This window comes from Brachypodium distachyon, chromosome 1, assembly GCF_000005505.3.
Source record: "Brachypodium distachyon strain Bd21 chromosome 1, Brachypodium_distachyon_v3.0, whole genome shotgun sequence".
Classification (NCBI taxonomy): Eukaryota; Viridiplantae; Streptophyta; class Magnoliopsida; order Poales; family Poaceae; genus Brachypodium; species Brachypodium distachyon.
The window spans coordinates 17,344,844-17,364,007 of NC_016131.3; the positions used below are offsets into that span (position 1 = coordinate 17,344,844).

The 19,164-nt window shown below is 46.6% G+C and overlaps 4 protein-coding genes across 10 annotated transcripts; 3 read left to right on the forward strand and 1 right to left on the reverse strand.

Moving 5' to 3' along the window:
- On the forward strand, positions 1-4,721 carry LOC100829168 (pentatricopeptide repeat-containing protein At3g22470, mitochondrial). Of its 6 annotated transcripts, none has more exons than XM_010237325.3 (4): positions 1-360; positions 785-3,511; positions 3,646-4,092; positions 4,205-4,721. In XM_010237325.3, exon 2 carries the CDS (start codon positions 941-943, stop codon positions 3,119-3,121), a length of 2,181 nt encoding a protein of 726 aa, XP_010235627.1. In that variant the 5' UTR covers positions 1-360; positions 785-940; the 3' UTR covers positions 3,122-3,511; positions 3,646-4,092; positions 4,205-4,721. The 6 variants fall into 6 exon arrangements, with proteins under 6 accessions (XP_010235627.1, XP_010235628.1, XP_010235631.1 ...); XM_010237326.3 differs by having other exon boundaries at positions 3,888-4,092; XM_010237329.3 differs by having other exon boundaries at positions 3,918-4,092.
- A 1,517-nt stretch (positions 4,722-6,238) lies between these two features.
- On the forward strand, positions 6,239-7,501 carry LOC100841892 (SPX domain-containing protein 6). Of its 2 annotated transcripts, XM_014901956.2 has the most exons (3): positions 6,239-6,688; positions 6,798-7,342; positions 7,381-7,501. In XM_014901956.2, exons 1-2 carry the CDS (start codon positions 6,479-6,481, stop codon positions 7,311-7,313), a joined length of 726 nt encoding a protein of 241 aa, XP_014757442.1. In that variant the 5' UTR covers positions 6,239-6,478; the 3' UTR covers positions 7,314-7,342; positions 7,381-7,501. The 2 variants fall into 2 exon arrangements, with proteins under 2 accessions (XP_014757442.1, XP_003559963.1); XM_003559915.4 differs by having other exon boundaries at positions 6,798-7,457.
- Positions 7,502-13,028: 5,527 nt separating this feature from the next.
- LOC100842185 lies at positions 13,029-14,052 on the reverse strand. Its single transcript, XM_010231306.1, has 3 exons — positions 13,732-14,052; positions 13,581-13,653; positions 13,029-13,474 (listed from the first exon to the last, which is right to left on the reverse strand). The coding sequence occupies exons 1-3, from the start codon at positions 14,050-14,052 to the stop codon at positions 13,029-13,031; spliced, it is 840 nt and encodes a 279-aa protein (XP_010229608.1).
- A 3,079-nt stretch (positions 14,053-17,131) lies between these two features.
- Positions 17,132-19,092, forward strand: LOC100842495 (transmembrane protein 87A). Its single transcript, XM_003559916.3, has 2 exons — positions 17,132-17,334; positions 17,412-19,092. The coding sequence occupies exons 1-2, from the start codon at positions 17,132-17,134 to the stop codon at positions 18,850-18,852; spliced, it is 1,644 nt and encodes a 547-aa protein (XP_003559964.2). The 3' UTR covers positions 18,853-19,092.
- Positions 19,093-19,164: the final 72 nt, after the last annotated feature.

Below are 19,164 nucleotides of genomic sequence, written 5' to 3' on the forward strand. Positions count from 1 at the left end.
CTGGCTCCCTGCCAAATTCTCCCCGCGCAGTCGGTTCAGGTCAGAGCCGCGCCGCCGCCCGCAGAAGCTGACGCCGCCGCCCGGACCTACCACCGCGGAGCGCGGCTAACCTCTGGCGCTCCTCCTCCTCCTCCTCCTCCCCCGCGACTGAAAAGCTCCACCAGGGCTCCTCCTTCCTGCTTCTCCCCCGCGGGCCGGTCCGCGCCTCTGCATCTGGTGCCTACTGGGTCTTATCCGCGCCTCCGGCTGGTCTTCTCCTCCTCGGCTCCTCCTGCACGGCTCCGCCTCTGCCCTCCCCCCCCCCGCCCCCCCCCTCCCTGGTCGAGGTGGTCGAGGAGAAGCTGCTACAGGGAGCTTTAGGTATGGCATCCACACTCTCCCTCCCATTCTCTGGTAGTTAACTACACGATATTGATTCGATAGGCCATACAATGCATACATGCTGATGCTCCCATACTGTTTTCTACTTTTGCATTTTTACTTGCTGAAAATATATACTATATAGCATACTTTAGTGCAATGGTCGACCGATTAAACCGATTAATCAGTCCGAATTGCGATTAATTGCTTTACCGATTACTGATATCCCAACCATCGCTTCTTAGTGCTAGATTTATTCTTTGATTGGGTGTTTTTAGTTAAACAATAATTTCTGCCAACCTAAAATCTAATCCTGAGTTGACATTCTAGAGATTTTTATGGAAATAGGAAGTTTGGAAGTGTTGCTATAGACGAGGCTTGAAATGGGGGATAACAATCACATTGATATCTTTGTTTCTTGCAGAAAATATTTATGTAACTTGTACTAATATTTGTTGGGTGGCCCTCTGCGCCGACTAATCAAGGAAGTGTGCTCCACGAAGTGCATTTTTTGTGTATGCTCTTCCTTCTTTGACTTGTGCTGTCAATGTAAGGAGGGGAGGTCAGAGAACCTCTTTCTATGCGACGAGCAGTGCTAGGATTCTTGTGCCAAGCCCTTGTAAAAAGAAACCACCCTCCGACATCGCGTCTTTACTCTCTGTCTTGTTGTTTGAAGAGCTCAAATCATCAAGAAACCAGTGGAAGCTCTGTTTGCAGTGAATATAGAAGCCAGTGTCTTCTTCCCCTGATCACGCTAGCAGTCCGGACATCAAGCTGGGACAAGGCCAGAAAGATAAGCTTTGGGGAGTGTGTCAGGTTATATGGGCTATCCCAGACAATTGGGCTGTTTGCATTGCTTATGCGATCCTTCTTGCCACAGAGAATTAGAGAGATTCGGTGCTTCATCCGGAGCATTGTTGATTACTGTGGAAGTTCTGGCCGGGAATTGTTTGAGTTGGCACCTATGTTGGTAAGCAGTTTGGGTGGCTCAATGACATTGCTACAAGTTTATGCTACAATCATTCGGATTTTTGTAGAGTTGTCAATGTTTGAGGATGCTCTCCTCACTTACACTGAAGCCAAGAAGGTTGGAGTGGAGCTGCAGTTGTGCAACTTCCTGCTGAAGTGTTTAGTTGAGAGAAATCAAATCATTTATGCAAGGAGTTTGTTTGATGATATGAAGAGTTCTGGTCCGTCACCAAATGTGTACTCTTATTCGGTTTTGATGAGTGCGTATACCCATGGAGATAGGTTATACTTGGCGGAAGCTTTTGAGCTTCTTTCTGAAATGGAAATGAAAGGTGTGAAACCGAATGCTGCAACCTATGGCACTTACCTCTATGGACTGAGCCGTACCAGACAGGTGGCATCCGCATGGAATTTTCTTCAAATGCTTTGTCAGAGAGGCAACCCTTGCAATACTTATTGTTTTAATGCAGTGATTCAGGGTTTCTGTAGAGAAGGTCAGGTTCAGGAAGCCATAGAAGTTTTTGATGCGATGAAGAAGGGTGGGCTTGTCCCAGATACTCATAGCTACAGCATATTAGTTGATGGGTTATGTAAGCAAGGGGATGTATTGACAGGCTATGACCTGCTTGTCGAAATGGCAAGAAACGGAATTGCTCCTACTCTGGTCAGTTACAGTTCGCTTTTGCATGGTCTTTGCAGAGCTGGAAAGGTTGAATTGGCATTTGAGCTTTTTAGGAGGCTTGAAGAACAAGGTTTCAAGCATGACCACATAGTTTACAGCATTATTCTCAATGGCTGTTGCCAACATTTGAATATAGAGGTTGTCTGTGACCTTTGGAATGACATGGTTCATCATAATTTTGTTCCAGATGCTTACAACTATACTAGTCTGATATATGCATTCTGCAGACATAGAAATCTGACAGATGCACTGGGAGTATTCGAACTCATGCTTGACAGTGGAGTAAGCCCCAACGTTGTCACATGCACAATTCTTGTTGACGGCTTTGGCAAAGAAAGGATGATTGATGAAGCTTTCTTATTCCTTCATAAAGTACGTCAGTTTGGAATTGTCCCAAACCTTTGCATGTACAGAGTTATCATCAATGGTCTGTGCAAGGTCAACAAATCTGATCACGTGTGGGGCATTTTTGCAGACATGATAAAAAGGGGCTATGTTCCTGACACAGTCGTTTACAGTATCATCATTGATAGTTTTGTGAAAGCTTTGAAATTACCGGAGGCTTTCAGGTTGTTTCATAAAATGTTGGATGAGGGTACAAAACCCAATGTCTTTACATATACGAGCCTCATAAATGGTTTGTGCCATGATGATAGGCTCCCTGAAGTTGTGACATTGTTTAAACATATGATTTGGGAGGGACTGACACCAGATCGGATTTTGTATACATCTCTTATTGTGTGCTATTGTAAGCGTTCAAACATGAAGGCAGCTTTGGAAATTTTTAGAGGGATGGGGAAACTGGGATTATCAGCAGATGCATTTCTCTACACTTGTTTAATTGGTGGCTTTAGTAAAGTGCTTGCAATGGATGGTGCACAGTGTTTGATGGAAGAAATGACAAATAAGGGGCTTACTCCTAGTGTAGTAACTTATACAAATCTCATAATTGGGTACTTCAAAATCGGAGATGAGAGAAAAGCTAATATGACGTACAACAGTATGCTTCAGGCAGGCATTACACCGGATGCCAAGCTCAGTTGTATATTGGGCTTTGGCAACGATGCTGATGGTTTTGAGGATTCTCGGGAAGAGAAGGATGTATCATAGCAGCTCTATTAACTCGCCGACTGACTCCTTTCAACATCTCATGAATTGCACTGGTTGTGAACAGGCAGAGCAGTTTAATAGATTGGTATTCAGCGAGGAGCTCTCAGAGCTTGTAGTAGCCTTGTACAAGTGAGACTGGAATTGCAAGCATTTCATGTATTGAAGTGGCATAAAGATCTAAGCATTTAGGTTATCCATGTATTCCTTGACTTTTCCTGTTTGATAGTCAACTAACAAGCACATTGAAAGCAGGGCAGCAGTGATTGATGAGATCTGGCATGCAGCATGCTATTGAAGACCCAGGATAGATCTACACTGGTGTGTCCATGTGTGAACTGAACAATTCTTGGAGCATATAGGTAACCTCAGAGATATACATGATTTCAGCAGGTTTGCATCTGTTCTACTATTTAGTTTTTTCAGGCCTTATTTATGCCTAAATTCTATTGTCAATGTTCTACACAACTTGGTTCCGCCAAATCTAGAAAAGGAACCTCTCAGAATGGTATTACACCTTGCTGCAGGAAAATGTTCCGCGCCTGTAGGCTGTAGTATCTTACAGAAAATAGGTTGACGAATTAGTTCCATACATCTCACAAGGTATCCTATTTTTGTTACAACAACAACAACTAAGCCTTTTGTCCCAAGCAAGTTGGGGTAGGCTAAGGTATCCTATTTTTGTTGTGTAATAAAAATCGGAGTATGTTTATATTAAGCATTTTAAATTTTGTTTACTCTGTCTCTGATGGTCCCGCCATTTTCCCAGTCACTAGGCGCATAAAATTTCATGTTACAGGACACGAGTTGCTGCCGGCTTGCAACAATATTTTGCTAAGCTGCAGGCTTGGCTAAGCGGACATCATTTTTTATGACTAATTGTGAATCTAATAACAAGTGTTTGATTGATTCGTCCATGGATTGTGTAAATAATCAAGGCGTGGAACCTTCCTTCTGAACTTCGAAACTCAAGGGTACTTCCTGATCATTCTGTTTGTCACTCTTGATGTCTACTATTTAGCTGAAAGCCAAAACATCAATATATCTACTCATATCTGACCACCAGAAAACAATACTGTTTTGCAGCCGGGTACAAGAGCTATGAATATGACGTACTATTCTGCAATACTATTTACGTGTCTCCTCCAATTTTGGTTTCTTCATCAGGGGCTATCAACTTCCAATCAACACCCTGGATGCGATTAGATGATTTATTCTGATTACACCAACCATCGGCTATTTGTATAATGAAGGAGCAGTATAGTCTTTGTTCTTGCAAATACTCAGCAGGACCACCAGGACATGGAAAATTCAATCCTGAAACGATTCATTAGGCTAGCCACATCCCCAGAGTACATGAAGTTGCACAAGCCTCTAGTTGGAGTACTGTAATATTCAGACCTTACACCAACAAATGTTGCATCTATCTTTAGTTGTCTGTTCTTTTACATACCTGTACATGGCTTTACGATGACTTAAAATGACGAACATAGGAACATCACTTTGTGACGACATGCCAAAAAGCGTGATTTCTGTGGATATGCTCCGGAATAAACCATGAATTGAGAACTGGTTAGGCTTGACGGCCATCCTTTATATGGAAGAGAATATGAATATTTGTGTTTATTATTCAAAAGTTAAAATGTTGATGTCAAAAGAATGGTTCTGCATTTTCGCAGTTCTGGACATGTTCTCTTCCCTGGGCAAGTTGGGCAGTTCTGTTTTGTGAGGTCACAGACACGAGAGCAATATTCTTGCATATCATTTCCAAAAATGAAATTGTTTTCTCTTTCCTTTCAAAAAGAAATTTCTCCTCCAAAAGCAGTATTCCAACAAATGAAAGAATCATATATCTTGGGGTTCATCTGTAATCAATACCAGTCCATTCCGAAGGCTATAAAATTAGTGTTCATGCAAAACATAATGCTATAAAATATACTACTACCAAGACTTGCCCCAGCCAAACCAATGGACCAAAACACCTAGGAATTTCAGTTCGGTACTGGAAATGAAACCGAGTTTGCCGTAGACTACGACGTCGCTGTACGTGGGAAACCGTTGAACTCCGCGGACAAAAAGAACAGAAGATCCCATGGAATCCCGTCTCCTTTTTCTTCTTCTTTTTTGCCTACGAACGCGACCACAGCAAGCAGTAGTACTTCCGCTGGGGTTTGCCGATGCCACCCACGGCTTCTGTCTGGCCGAGAATATGCTTATCGTGTGATTCGGATCCCAGTCACCGCTCTTTCTCTGCCGGTTCTCCCAGGACCAATGCCCGGTCTTCTCTTTCCTCCCCTCTGCTACCAAAATCACTACATCCACTCCCTGCTTTGCCCCCAGTAAAATTAGCCATTTGAATAAGAGGCAAGTTCAAGGATGTGAGGTATACAGATTGTCCATTTGTCCCGTATAGACAAACAATTTGCAAGTCGTACCTACATGATAGGTGGATTGTGCGAAAAAAAGAAACATAGATTTTTCAAAGAAAGACTGGCCCTCTCAGTGTTTGTCCATAAAAAAACGACGTGGAAGGCTAGCCCACGGACGGGACAACTGGGAAACAATGCTGTTTTTTTTTACTTTGTGTGTTGGATTTTGTGAGAATACGGTGTATTTTGACAAACCATTTGTGGACACTTTCAATTGTTTTCATGAACGAGCATCCAAGCTTTGACGCGAGAGTGCATGAACCACGATCCATAGAGCTACATGGTTTTTTCCAACCGGGCTTCCACCCCTTTCCACCCATCAAATGAAAATAGAGCTACATCGTTAGCCAAACAAACTACACACGACCTAGTAACTCCACTCAATTAATGAAGTGGAAATAGCATGTCGCAACAAGACGGTGGTCTCAAGACATTGTCGAAGAATGTCGAAATAATGAAGATTTTCAACTCTATCAATTGTTTTTTCCATCATGAGTAAGAATGATTGGGCGCGGCGAAATGACCGCCTCTACCCTATCATATGCCCATTAACTAACAACCCAAGAAAACCAAAAGAAAAAAAGAAGTCTCGAGGAACCAACCAACAGGGTGCCCGTAGCGCGGTCCCGCCCACCGGCAAGCACGCCTCGACCGTGCTCTCGGCACGCCCAGCATATGCCGGTAAATATTCCAAGAACATCGCCATCTTCTTCCTCTTCCCCTCCAGACACTCACCTCACAACCCACGCGGCCCGCGCTTATATTACCGGCGATCATCAATCCACAAGCACCAAACAACACCACCTCCTTGGTGTTTGGTGTTGCATCACTCGAGGCTCAACAGGGGAAAAGATTGATCGATCAGAGTTGTTGATCGATCAGCAGCTACGTTGAGATTCTGGTTGATCGGGGGCGTAATTCGTGAGCGGCGATGAAATTCGGCAAGTGGCTGAAGCGGCAGATCGAGCAGAGCCTCCCGGCGTGGAGGGAGCACTTTCTGCGGTACAAGGAGCTCAAGGGCATCGTCTCCTCCGCAGCCCCGCCCTCGCCGGCCGAGTTCGTCGCCCTCCTCGAGGCCGACATCGACAAGATCAACGCCTTCTTCATCGAGCAGGAGGAGGAATTCATCATCAGGCACAGGGTACGCACACAATCACGCTAATCTAATTCACCAGCCATCCCAATCCCCACCCCAATGTCTTCGATTTCACTGTCAATTTTGCGTGTGTGACGGGTTCTTTGGTGAGCAGGAGCTTCAGGAGGCGATCAGGAGGGCGGTGGAGAGGGAGGCGGCGGCGGAGGTGGCGGCGATCCGGAGGGAGATGGTGAACTTCCACGGCGAGATGGTGCTGCTGCTCAACTACAGCAGCGTCAACTACATCGGGCTGGCCAAGATCCTCAAGAAGTACGACAAGCGCACGGGCGCCGCGCTCAGGCTGGCCGTCGTCGAGACCGCCGTGCTGGGCCAGCCCTTCTTCACGGCGGAGGCGGTGTCGCTCATGGTCAAGGAGTGCGAGGCCATGATGATGTTCCCCGCCGCTGCGGCCGCAGCTTCGGCATCGGCGGGGCCCGGCGAGGCCATGGCCGCCGCCGCCGCGGAGCAGCGGGTGTTCAGGGACACCGTGGCGGCGCTGCTGGCCATGGAGGACGTGCGCAGCGGGAGCTCCACCCGCGGCCGCCACTCGCTGCCGCCGCTCACCCTGCCGGACTCCGACTGGCTCCGCTCCTTCCAGCCGCCGTCCCCCATCCCCATCCAAACCCAATGAGGAGACCTCTTCCTGTTCTTGAAACAGCCGCAGATGTGTGTAATTGGAGGCTGGCTATCTGCAATTTGCAAGTCCTTTTTCTTTTTTCTTTTTTCTTTTTTCATCCAGTTGCTAATGTAAGACGACGAGATTTGAGCCAATGTATGTACGAATTCATACTGAATTTGATGCGGATAAATATATGCTAACCAGTTTGTATTACTCCTCCTGAGTCCTGAATGCTCTTATACTTTTATGGTGGGCAACCGAACGATAAATGTGATTCGTACTAGAAAGTAGAAACCATGTGCTGTTCAATGTGTAATATGGTTCAAACTGCTGCCATGCGACAAAATATCAGGTTTAAAAACAAATTTGCCCTTTTTTAATGGGTACGGGTTCTATGTTCTAGCATCAAGAAGCTACATAAGAAAACGCAACCGAGTCGAGTTAAGCAATTTTCCAGTCCTGGCTCCCGATGAGTCAAAAGGACAAAGACGAAACGTTGAACATAAATGGCCGGATCGCTGCTGCGATCTGCTCGAACGGACGGCCGTGATGTTCCAGAATCGTCAGAACAGAAATCTCCCAACTCTGGTGAAGGTTGATATATTTGTGCGTGATGACAGGGTCAGCAAATTCACAGCTCGACAACGCCAGTGTTTAAAATTAAATGTGTGGTTAAAGAAACTATTCTGTCGAGCTCGAACTTGCCGCAGGATGATTCCTTCGACGGAAGGAATATACCCTGCTTAATGTACCGCAAAAGCGACGTCGTCCATTTGTTTATCTTGGAGATTGCATTAGAGCTAGTCAGCAGCCAAGACTTTAACTGGAGGATTAATTTACCAAACTTTGTTAAAAGTACAAAATTGATCCGGTACATTATTATTGTCGTCGTCGTCGTCGAGTCTTGCCATAGCCACATAAGTATGGTTATATATATATATATATATATATATATATATATATATATATATATATATATATATATATATATATATATATATATATATATATATATATATATATTATTAAAAGATTATAAAATAGCTACATACTCCGTACTTATTATAAGTTTATCAGCACCATCCTCTTCCCTCTCTTGTTGGAAGTCTTAACAGACGGGAGGAATATTCTTGCTCCAAGCTAGATGGTGCGGGCAGATGAACGGATGCCGGCGTGTTTGTCTAAGAATTAACACGGGATATTCCTCCTAAATGCCAAAACCCTGACGAGGAGGAACGCCAAGTTGCATTCTGTTCAGCAGTTCAGCTACATGTGTGTCCGGAAGAGATTTTAACGGGTTAAAGAATTCATGACGGTGAGTCGGAGTTTCTAACGGGTTGAATCAATAGCAGGCTCAATTGTAAACCTAAAACTTTGAAAAAGGAAAACAATAGTGGGCCTAAAAGTCTTGGAATCAATGGCAACAACTTCCTGCTTCATTTCTCAGAGGCCACGTGATCATGGGCCCAAACAAAAGTCTAACTAGTACGCCCGGGGATCAGGGAGTTCGGGTGCTTGCCGTGCTTCTGGGCTCTGGCCCAATCGACCCACGTATTTCCTTTTTTCCAGGAATTCGACCCACGTATTTCGACACAGATAATTTAGGGAGTGCCTATTTTTCATTCGTCTAAAAAGATAGTAATTTCTCAGTCAACAATCGTAGCCATCCAATCAAAATTTTCTTATCCATCGGACCTACATTAAATTTACACGTATCTCAATGATTGGATCATATAAGGAGCAATAAATGGCAAGCAAAACTAATATCCGAAACTAAATTTGTTAGGATCAAACACCACAAGTTACAATTTTTTTGAATCCAAAATGAGGTGCCAGATCCTCCGAACAATACTATCCGCCAAACAGGAACAATGATAGCAAGCAAAATTACAGATTAGACCAAATTTGAGGTAACAACCTTAATTTATGACCCTTAAAATGATAAAGAATGAATAAAGGGAAATTTCAAACACTTCAAGAAAAACTTGCTAAACGGTTGTTAACTTGGGGAGAAGCTAACCTCTCAAGTGGTGGAAAGGAGGTTATGATTAAATCTGTTGGCCAAGCTCTCCCAACATATGTCATGGGGGTGTTCAAATTGCCTGCTGGCCTCTGTGAGGACCTCACCAATCTCATGGGTGACTTTTGGTGGGGTAAGGAAAATGGTAAGAAGAAGATGCACTGGGTTGCTTGGGACACTTTGCTGCGGCCCAAATCGCACGGTGGACTTGGATTTACAGATATGCAGTTGTTCAACCAAGCTCTTTTGGCCCGCCAGGCTTGGCGTTTGGTGCAGCAACCGAACAGCTTATGCGCTTGTGTCCTTAGAGCTAAATACTACCCGAATGGTAATTTGATCGACACTGTGTTCACAGGCAATGCTTCTTCTTCCTGGAAAGCCATTGAGTCCGGACTAGAGCTTTTAAAAAAAGGTGCTATTTGGAGAGTGGGAAATGGTACTAGTATAAGAATCTGGAGAGACCCCTGGATTCCTTGGGGCTCCTCCAGAAGACCCTTCACCCCACAAGGCTGCTGCCATATCCGTTGGGTCTTTGATCTCCTCACTAATGATGGGCAATGGAACAAACAGATTATCCAAGACACCTTCCTACCTATGGACAGGGAACACATTTATAAAATTAAACCGTCGAGCAGAAATGAAGCTGACTTCCTTGCCTGGCACCCTAATAAAAAAGGAACCTTCAGTGTGAAGAGCGCCTACCATTTGGCCTTTAAAGAAGTCATGAACCAACAGGATGTAGGGGCAGCGAGTGCTTGACCAGATGGGGTTCGCCCTGCATGGAAAATTCCTTGGCAGGTTGAGGTACCGCATAAAGTGAAGATTTTTGGTTGGAAAGTGGCAAACGACGCGCTGTCAACACAGCTGAGTTTGAGAAGGAGACAAATTGACACCCCACCCATCTGTCCTATTTGTGATCGCGAAGAAAAAGATACGTTTCATGCCTTGTTTAGATGCCCGCATGCTGTGGAACTTTGGGAACTCACGTTGGAAGCCTGGAATTTGCCCAAAGTTACAGAGATGATTGAACCTGACAGAGAATGGCTGCTCCGGCTGCTCGAACAACTGAACGATTTCCAACGCACTTGTATTTTGATGGCTCTTTAGCGCATCTGGCATGTTCATAATGAGATTACTCACAACAAGCCGGCTCCCCCGGCTGTGGGATCTAAAAGGTTCTTAATGAGCTATGATCCCCTACTGCTGATTAGTCAAGCCCCTGTTGTTGATGTCGTCAAAGGGAAACAAGTCATAGACCACAATCATAGAGCTAACAGAGCTAGAGAAAAGAGGATGAACCTGAACCTCCCAGCTAAGTGGAGTCCTCCGTCTGTAGGTACAATTAAATTGAATGTGGATGGTTCTTTCGACCATGATTCTGCAAGCGCAGCCACCGGGGGTTGTATTCGTGATCATGATGGAAAGCTCCTTGCAGCTGCGTGTAGATACCTGTACCATTGCTGTGACCCTCTTGATGCTGAACTTGCTGCCTGTGAGGACGGTCTCCGACTCATGTTCCGGTGCACTGAACTCCTTGCCATGTTGGAAACTGACTCTGCAGAAGCTTTGGCTCTAATCACGAACAGCGGCACAAATCTCTCAGTCTACCACCATCGAGTTACAAACATCAAGGAGCTTGTGTCCTCGGGGAGGATAATCTCTGTCCGGAAAATTCCTCGTGACCAGAATAGTGCTAGTGATAGTCTAGCAAACCATTCAAGATGTAACCGTAGTACTACTTGCTGGCTGAGAGATTTCCCTGACTTTCTTCAGCCAGCCCTCCTCTATGATTGTACCCTGGACCCTGGTTAATTAATGAAATCTTTTGTTCCTTCGCAAAAAAAAGGGCTCATTTGGTTGCACCGGGAGAAGAAACCACGGAAACCAGCCCTCGAGAAGATTTTAGTGAGCATAGGGGATCCCCTCGGTTCCACGGGAAAGATTTCCTGGGAGGGTAACTAATTCACGAGTCCATTTGGCAGCAAGGGAAAATAAGGGGAACGTTCGTTCAGTCCGTCCAGCAAGGAACGAAAAGGGAGGGGAGAGGTTCAGTCCGTCCATAACTTTAGACATGCTCTTGCTAATGCAAGAAACTTAGAAATAATTCAACAACTTTTGAGAAGAAGATAAAAACAGAAACTTTGCTATATGCAACCAGTAAGAACTGAGAACAGGGAAACTAAATTGCATCGTAAAATTACTCAAATTTTTTTTGCATCATATAAGGAACAATAAAGGGCAAGCACAACTAATATCCGAAACTAAATTTGTTAGGATCAAACACCACAAGTTACAATTTTTTTGAATCCAAAACGAGGTGCCAGATCCTCCGAACAATACTATCCGCCAAACAGGAACAATGATAGCAACCAAAATTACAGAGTGGACCAAATTTGAGGTAACAGCCTTAATTTATGACCCTTAAAATGATAAAGAAAAAACAGTCCCTGCAAAGAGATTCAAGACAGCAGCTGCTAACAAAGCACCATCACCATTTTATAACGATTCCAATCAATGACAATGTTCCTTATGATCATCTCCAAGATCTCCAAGTTTGATATGGAACCATGTACCTACAGCAAACAACATGAGGGAAGAATAGATGATTATATGAACAACATATGGGCTAAAGAGCGTGACGAAAGTGTTACCCTCTTATCAGAAAAGGCACACACCAGAAAATCAAAAGAACACTTGGTCCATGCTACTGGCTGTTTTGTGGTTTCAGAATAGGTATATGTAACAGAAAATCAAAAGAACAATTGACTTCAGGTTTCAAGAAAAAAAAACTAACCTACACAACACTTTAGGACTACATGACAGCATGATTAAAAATACATAGCAAAAATCAGGATATATGGCTAAGTTGAAAAACTGGTACTGTAGCTTCTAAACAAATCTGACTTGCACTTAGGTGTAGGTAGCAATTAAAAAACATCCAAGAGAAAGGCATGCCAGTATGACACTATCTAATAACTTTAGAACCTTGTATTCAGCTAAGTATGGCATGGCATCAGATTGACCATAAACTACAGCTTGATTTCACAAAACAAAAGCTGACCATAGATAGCAGAACAAGTAATAAAACTTCTAGTAAAAATGAAAAACAAAAAATCAGCATGAGGAATGCAGAACCATCAGCTACAAGCAATGGATGGCAATGATGAAAGTGTTACCCCTCTTATCAGCTTCTAGCTCATAAAGATAACGGCTAAAGAGCTTGACGAAAGTGTTACCCCTCTGATCATAAAAGGCTCCCAGCAGAAAATCAAAAGAAAATTTAGACCATGGCACATGCCGTTTTGTGGTGCCCATTACCATGGCATAATGCAAAACCATCAGCTACAAGCAAGTATATAACAGGCACAAGCATCAGCTATGTAATGCAGAATCATGTTAGAAGAAGACTGCTTCGTGTTGACAAATCTCTTCCTCAAATGCTAGAGTTAAATATATGATTTGGGCTAACTAAATCCAGGGAAAGCTAATGGCAGTATCATAACCAAAGCTAACACATGAAGCAGCATAGCAAATGGAAGTGAATATCTTGACAGCAATAACAAAAAAAATATCTTGACATTTCGCAATCGGAAACTTTTCGGCTTAATCAATAGCGTACCTTATGTTCTTGCTGCATCAATTTCTTCTTTCAACCAACAAATGCGAACACTTGCGACCTTGGTATTAATGAAAATTTCACGATTCTGCTAGCACTTGAAAAGCCGCAACGCCTTTCCTTTCTCCCAATCTGTTAAGCCTTCCATTTCTTCTAGTGTAGACACACATGCTGCAATTGAAAACTTCTCATCTGGCTTTGGTTCCTTGATCTCTTCAATGAATTTCATAGATTGCTTCTTCCTGAAGTCCAAGTATTCTTCAAGCACCACAGCAACTTGACTTTGTTTTCTCCTTTCTGGAGGTTCTTCTTTGAGCGCAGATGTTGTAGGTTCAGCATCTTCTCTTCTTGATGCCTCTGGGCCATGCAAGTCAGTAGAGGACATGTGACCATCCAAACTAGTATATGAAAAAGGGTTTAAGCTTTCATGATGATTGGCAGAGGAGACTGTGGGGGAAACTGGATCAGTTGTTAGATCCACATGTTGAGCCACCTGCTGAACTGAGACAAAGTTCAGATCTCCTGTGGCGACACTACCTACTCCAAATAAGAAGAAAGAAGTCAAAATAAAAATATTAGTTCACTACAGGTTGCATTTGTATGGAGAAGAAAGCTACAACAAAAATTTATGAGACAATTTTACCTTCATATAGCGAACACAGTGAATTGAAGAGAGTAAATGGCTTCGAGCGGAACTTTTTCACCTTGGGAAAGTCCTATTGAATGCAACAATAAGATATGGTTAGCATTGGCGTTGCACGTTTTTTTTTCCAAAGAAACTGAAAGGTAATTACCTTCACCAGTTTGTTCTCCCAGATATCTGGTTCAGCAATGATCATACAAAGGGATTCGTTCCAGCCTACTCCACTTTGCTTCCTAGCGTCTCGAACTGCCTCGTAGTTTCCTTTCAGCTCTTTTTCCTTCTCTTGAATCTGCTGCTTTGTGAAACGAGCTAACGGGAACTTTTGGTTGAATTTATCAGCCATAGTTTTCCAACCTTCAGGAGTCCATCCATTCTGACCTTTGTACTTAGGAACGTTGTGGTCGAGTAATGTATCGACAAGTCCTCTCTCATAAGTGTGGTTCCTGGATGTCCTTGATGCTTCTTTGGCCATTGCTACATTATTGGATAGAAAATTGGTACAAGAAATTTGTAGAACACATTCATTCAAACAGCATGAAACAAGAAACAAATATAGTCTCAATTAATAATGACGGTGGAGGTGGAATATAAGGTCGCCGGAGTAAGGCGGCAACGCTTCGCGAGAGCGAGCCGGAGATTTCTTCCCGACGTCGTCGGTCGTGGAAATTTCCCCCGTGGGAGGGCTGTGGAAAAAGCAGGGATACCTCCCCCGTCATGGGCCGCCAAACACGCCCGTGGGCTGCACCGGGTCAAATTTGCCCGCGGATTTCTCACCCAGGGAAAGGCCTGGGATCCCTCCGGAAAACTGGGCTACCAAACGAGCCCTAAAGAAGACAGAGGATTCTGTTTTCCATCCCGTACTCTGTAAGCAGGGATGAGCCAGCTCGAGTAGGGCTTCAAAAAAAGACAGTGAAACTTTAATAGGACTAAATCTGCGTTGATTTGTATGTGTCCTCGTTAATCTCACACAATTAGTATTTCAGGAAATAGGAATGCGGGCACGTGGTTTCCAAACCCCAGCCACAAGCCACATGTAACACGCGGGTAAACAAAAAAACTTCATATTGGCGAAACTTAACTCTCCCCGAGGTCTTCTATCCATCTCTTTGCTGTAAGTACCAAGATGACCGTACTACATGCTCCTATATATGACTGATCAACAAGTTGGGATTAGGGGGGGATCAGATACTCCATTTATTTTAAGTGATTTTTAATGAGCTAATTAGTACTTCCTCCGATCTTAAATTATTGCAGTTCAAATTTGTACTAAAGCAACAGCAATAATTTGGGATCGGATAAATAACTACTAAGTAAAATGAGAAAAAGTTGCAATGCAAGCTCGAGATGAGCAGAAAAAGAAAAAACACAAGGAAAAAAGGAAAAGAAAAGGCGGAAGAAGCTAAGGACTACTCTTGTGTCATGAAAGGTCTTTTGCTAGCAATTGTCCATAAGTCGATGGAGTCAAGGATTCGTCGAGTCAGCTAGCCCGGCTAGAGGTCGGTCTCCTGGAAGATGCGTCTGTTGCGCTCGAGCGAGAGCTTCCAGAGAGTGATAAGCGCCAGGGTTTTGCGCCGGCCTGCATTCCTCGCATCACCACGCGATAGGTCTTGGAACCAGGGAAACGGGGCGCAGTGCGATCGCCAAGAGCTAGGGCAAAGCGAGGGGACCTGTAATTTGGTGCTGATCGCCTCCCAGATGCGACGAACCCATGGGCACTCGAAACAAATGTGGCAGGCCGTCTCGAAGTTGCGGCAACAGAACTGGCAAAAGTAGGAGTTTGGCCACCCGTGGCAGAGGAGGACATCGGCTGTGAGCAGGCGTTGCTTCTCGAGGAGCCACAAGAAGAACTTACATTTGGAAGGGGCCTTGATTGCCCAGATGTCCGTACGGAGGCTCGAAGGAATAGTGCCAGTGAACTGCATCGTGTATGCCGATGACGCCGAGTAGACACCCAACGCGGCGAACTTCGATCTGAACTCATCTCTCCCAGGCCGAAGGGAGAGCATGTTAACTCTGGTCCAGAGCTCGACGAATTCATGGAGGTTTGGCGATGAGACCTTGCCTTGGAGGTCCTTAATACAACGCTCATTTCGAATGGCGTCAGCAAGGGATCTGTTCTTGCGGGTGGACAGCTTGAAGAGCATTGGCATGGCGAGGCGGGATGAAATATCTTATTTTTTTTTGGGGGGGGGGGGGGGGCCCTTTTCTCCGTCCCTTGTCAACAAGGCTCTCTCAATGCTCTCACGTAGCGTCATCTATTAATCATCTATGTTAAGTGATAAGGGATTGGGTTCGGGGGACGACTGTGAACTAACAAGGCAAGCAAAACTAGCTTAATTACTAATTAATACGATCGAGATCAGGAAGAACCTGAAGGAGTACCTTCACTGCAATTAGCTTCACTCGTACTCCTAGGATCAAGCAGTGGTGGAGATCGATCGGGGTAACGTCGATAAGTTGACTCTGCGCCCTCTCGCGCTTCGTACGCTCGAGCAGGCCACACGTAACACACGAGTAAACAGAGAAACTTCATATTGGCAAGACTTTACTCTCCCGAGGTCTTCTATCCATCTCTTGCTCTAAGTACGAAGATGATCGCACTACATGCTACAGAGTACTAGATATGACCTGATCAACAAGATAAAGATAAAACTATGCACATCATTAATCATTTTCCTACAGATCACACGCTAGCATCTATTATTAGCTTCTGTCTCGTCTCAAAGCGAGCTCGAAGTAGTGCTCTCAGGTAACGTCATCTGTTAATCATCTACAGTATACCAATAGTAAAGGTTTTTATCTACATGACAAATAGTTAATGAGAAAAGAGGAGCAAACCGTGTCTCATGCTAAGAGCATAGGATATTGTCTCTTTACGAAAACCATCGCGAAGACATTAATTCTCTTTTAACAAATCTTTAATAGCAACTTTTTTTCCGATGCAAACATTAAAAGACAATGCACGCTGCATTTAAGAGATTATATTTCAACATTAATTATACTCTACAAGAGGCGATATAAAGAGACTGAAATTAAAGATACAGAAAGAGACAACACTTGGGAGTCCAGTGAGAGGCCTCAAGATTATTGAGTGATATATACTTGCAGACTTTCCACGAGGCAATTCTGTTCATTTTAACAGCGAGATCATGTGAACGCGAGGAGTAGCCCCGAATTCCAAAAAAAGCAAAAGGAGAACGTCATGAACGCGAGGAATTGCATGGCAAATCTTTCCTCAAATTTTTGGTTCCACTAACTAATAACTTGTCCTTTCCGCTCCGGTTCGTCGTGCACCGCTGCCTAATTCCATCAAACCCTGTCACTGTTTTCATTTCGCCCTCCGTTTGCCGGTCAAGAGGGGGTTTGGGCGTGGACCTAACACATACTCTTTCTTCTTCCTTCCTCCTCCGGTCTCCACTCCACGTCCAAAGTCGTCGCTTCCGTTCGTTCTCCTTCCACTCCACACTCCTCCACTCCCCGAGATCCTACTCCACGCTCTGTCACCACTAGTACTAGTAAACGCCACGAGCTAGCACACAAGCTCTGTATCGATGCCAATGGCGCCAATGTCTTCCTCCCTGTCCCTGAGGCGTCACGCGGTGTCCGCCTTGTGTTTGTTGTGCGGGCTCCTGTGCGCCGACGCGTCCGTGCACGGATACGCGGGCGAGCGGTTCGCGGCCGTGGGCAACGCCTTCGTCCTCAACGGCGGCAGCGAGGGCATCTACTTCTCCCCCTCCGCGGACTCCTTCATCCGGTACGTCTGATTGCCTGAACTTCGGCTATTAAGTTAAGTTAATGAATTGCTCATGTGACATCAATTTGTCGGCGCAGATTCGAGAAGGTGGCCTTCAGGCGGACGCCGGAGTCCGCGGCGGCGGCGGAGGACGACGGCAACCGCACGGCCACGGTCACCGCGGTCCTCTTCGAGGCGGCCGACCGCGACGCCATCGGAGCCGCCGCCGCCGTCCCCGGCTCCGGTTCCGGCTCGCCGCGGCGCGAGCTCTGCTGCACGCCGGCCATGGCGCGCCGCGGCGCGTGCACCGAGGGCTCGCTCGTCCTCGCGCACCGCGCGCCCAACAACGCGAACAGCAGCTCGCCGAAGGTGCTCTCCGCGTCCTTCCTCCCAGGCGCCCTGGAGGCCTCCTTCCCCGACGAGACCATCCCGGTTCCCCGCACCGGCATGTACAACCTCCGCTTCGTCCACTGCCACGCCTCGCTCGCGGCCGTGGCCGTTGGGAAGACGATCTGGAAGAACGGGCGCGGCGGGTACCTGCCGGGCAGGATGGCCCCGCTGGAGACCTTCTACGGCGCCATGTCGCTGGCCTTCGCCGCCCTCGCCGCCTTCTGGTTCCTCCGCTACGCGCACCACTGGCGCGAGGTGGCCCCCGTCCAGAACCTCCTGACGCTCGCCATCGCGCTCGGCATGGTCGAAGTCACCGCCTGGTACCTCGACCTCGCGGAGTTCGGCGCGTCCGGCGTCCGCCCGCCGGCCACAACCTTCTGGGCCGCCACTGCCTCGGCGTCACGCCGGGCCGTCTCCCGCGTGCTCGCGCTCCTGGTCGCCATGGGCTACGGCGCGGCCCGGCCCACGCTCCGCGGAGGCGTCGGCATCAGGGTGGCCGCGCTCGGGGCGGCCTACTTCGCGGCGTCCGAGACGCTCGAGGTCGTCCAGCACGTCGGGGCCGTCAGCGACGACCATGATCACTACTCGCCGGCTTCGGGGAAGACGATCCTATTCCTCCTCGCGCTCCCCGTCGCCGTCCTCGACTCAACCTTCATCTGCTTGATATTCGTCTCGCTGTCCCGTACCCTCCGCAGGCTGAGGGCGAGGCGGTCCAAGACGGCGAGGCTGCTGGACACGTACCGGAGGTTCGGGACCGCGGTGACGATCGCGGCGGCGGTGTCGCTGGGGTGGGCGGCGTTCGAGGCGCACTTCAGGTGGACGGAGGGCGAGGAGCGGTGGCGCGTGGCGTGGGTGATCCCGGCGGTGTGGCAGCTCATCTCCTTCGCGCTGCTCTGCGCCGTCTGCCTGCTGTGGGCGCCCTCCCACGACTCCGCCTCCAGGTTCGCAGACGACGCCGGCGTCTTCCGTGGCGATGACGACGGCGTGGAAGAGGAGGAGAAGCTGCCGCTGGTCAGGGTGGCCGGGCCGCTCTCGTACGTGGGCAGCTGGGCGTGCTACGTGACGCGGGACGACGACGCCAAGATCATACTCAGGACGGACTCCGGCGGCGTCTATGCCATGTCCGGCCAAGAGGGGAAACGAGTTTAGTCGGGGGTCTGAAATGAATGAATTCGTTAAGCCGAGTCGTGTGGCGTTGTTGTTGTGCTCCCGAGTTCGATTAGCACGGGGAAATGACGAATGGCAAGGTGTAGGCGTGTAGCTCATGTAAATTGTTTGCACGTTTCACTCGTGTCACGGTGTCAGTTAAAATTGAACAGCAAAAGCGTACTATGAATCGATGCAGAGGGGATACTTTTGAACGCAGCTCATATAAGTTGTTTGTACAAATGCGTGCGTGTCTTTGTGTACTCTTCTCTCTAGCCGTTCACGCTGAGTTTGATAATCTATTTTTTTCTTTTT

Bases quoted from the DNA above. Each gene is read 5' to 3' on its own strand.
- LOC100842495 (XM_003559916.3), top strand. From the start codon at position 17,132: ATGCCAATGGCGCCAATGTCTTCCTCCCTGTCCCTGAGGCGTCACGCG. The intron at 17,335-17,411 runs GTACGTCTGATT...TTGTCGGCGCAG, and splicing joins TCCGCGGACTCCTTCATCCG to ATTCGAGAAGGTGGCCTTCA.
- LOC100841892 (XM_014901956.2), top strand. From the start codon at position 6,479: ATGAAATTCGGCAAGTGGCTGAAGCGGCAGATCGAGCAGAGCCTCCCG. The intron at 6,689-6,797 runs GTACGCACACAA...TTTGGTGAGCAG, and splicing joins AATTCATCATCAGGCACAGG to GAGCTTCAGGAGGCGATCAG.
- LOC100829168 (XM_024457374.1), top strand. From the start codon at position 941: ATGCGACGAGCAGTGCTAGGATTCTTGTGCCAAGCCCTTGTAAAAAGA.
- LOC100842185 (XM_010231306.1), bottom strand. From the start codon at position 14,052: ATGGCCAAAGAAGCATCAAGGACATCCAGGAACCACACTTATGAGAGA. The intron at 13,654-13,731 runs GTAATTACCTTT...TGCATTCAATAG, and splicing joins GGGAGAACAAACTGGTGAAG to GACTTTCCCAAGGTGAAAAA. The intron at 13,475-13,580 runs GTAAAATTGTCT...TATTTGGAGTAG, and splicing joins ACTGTGTTCGCTATATGAAG to GTAGTGTCGCCACAGGAGAT.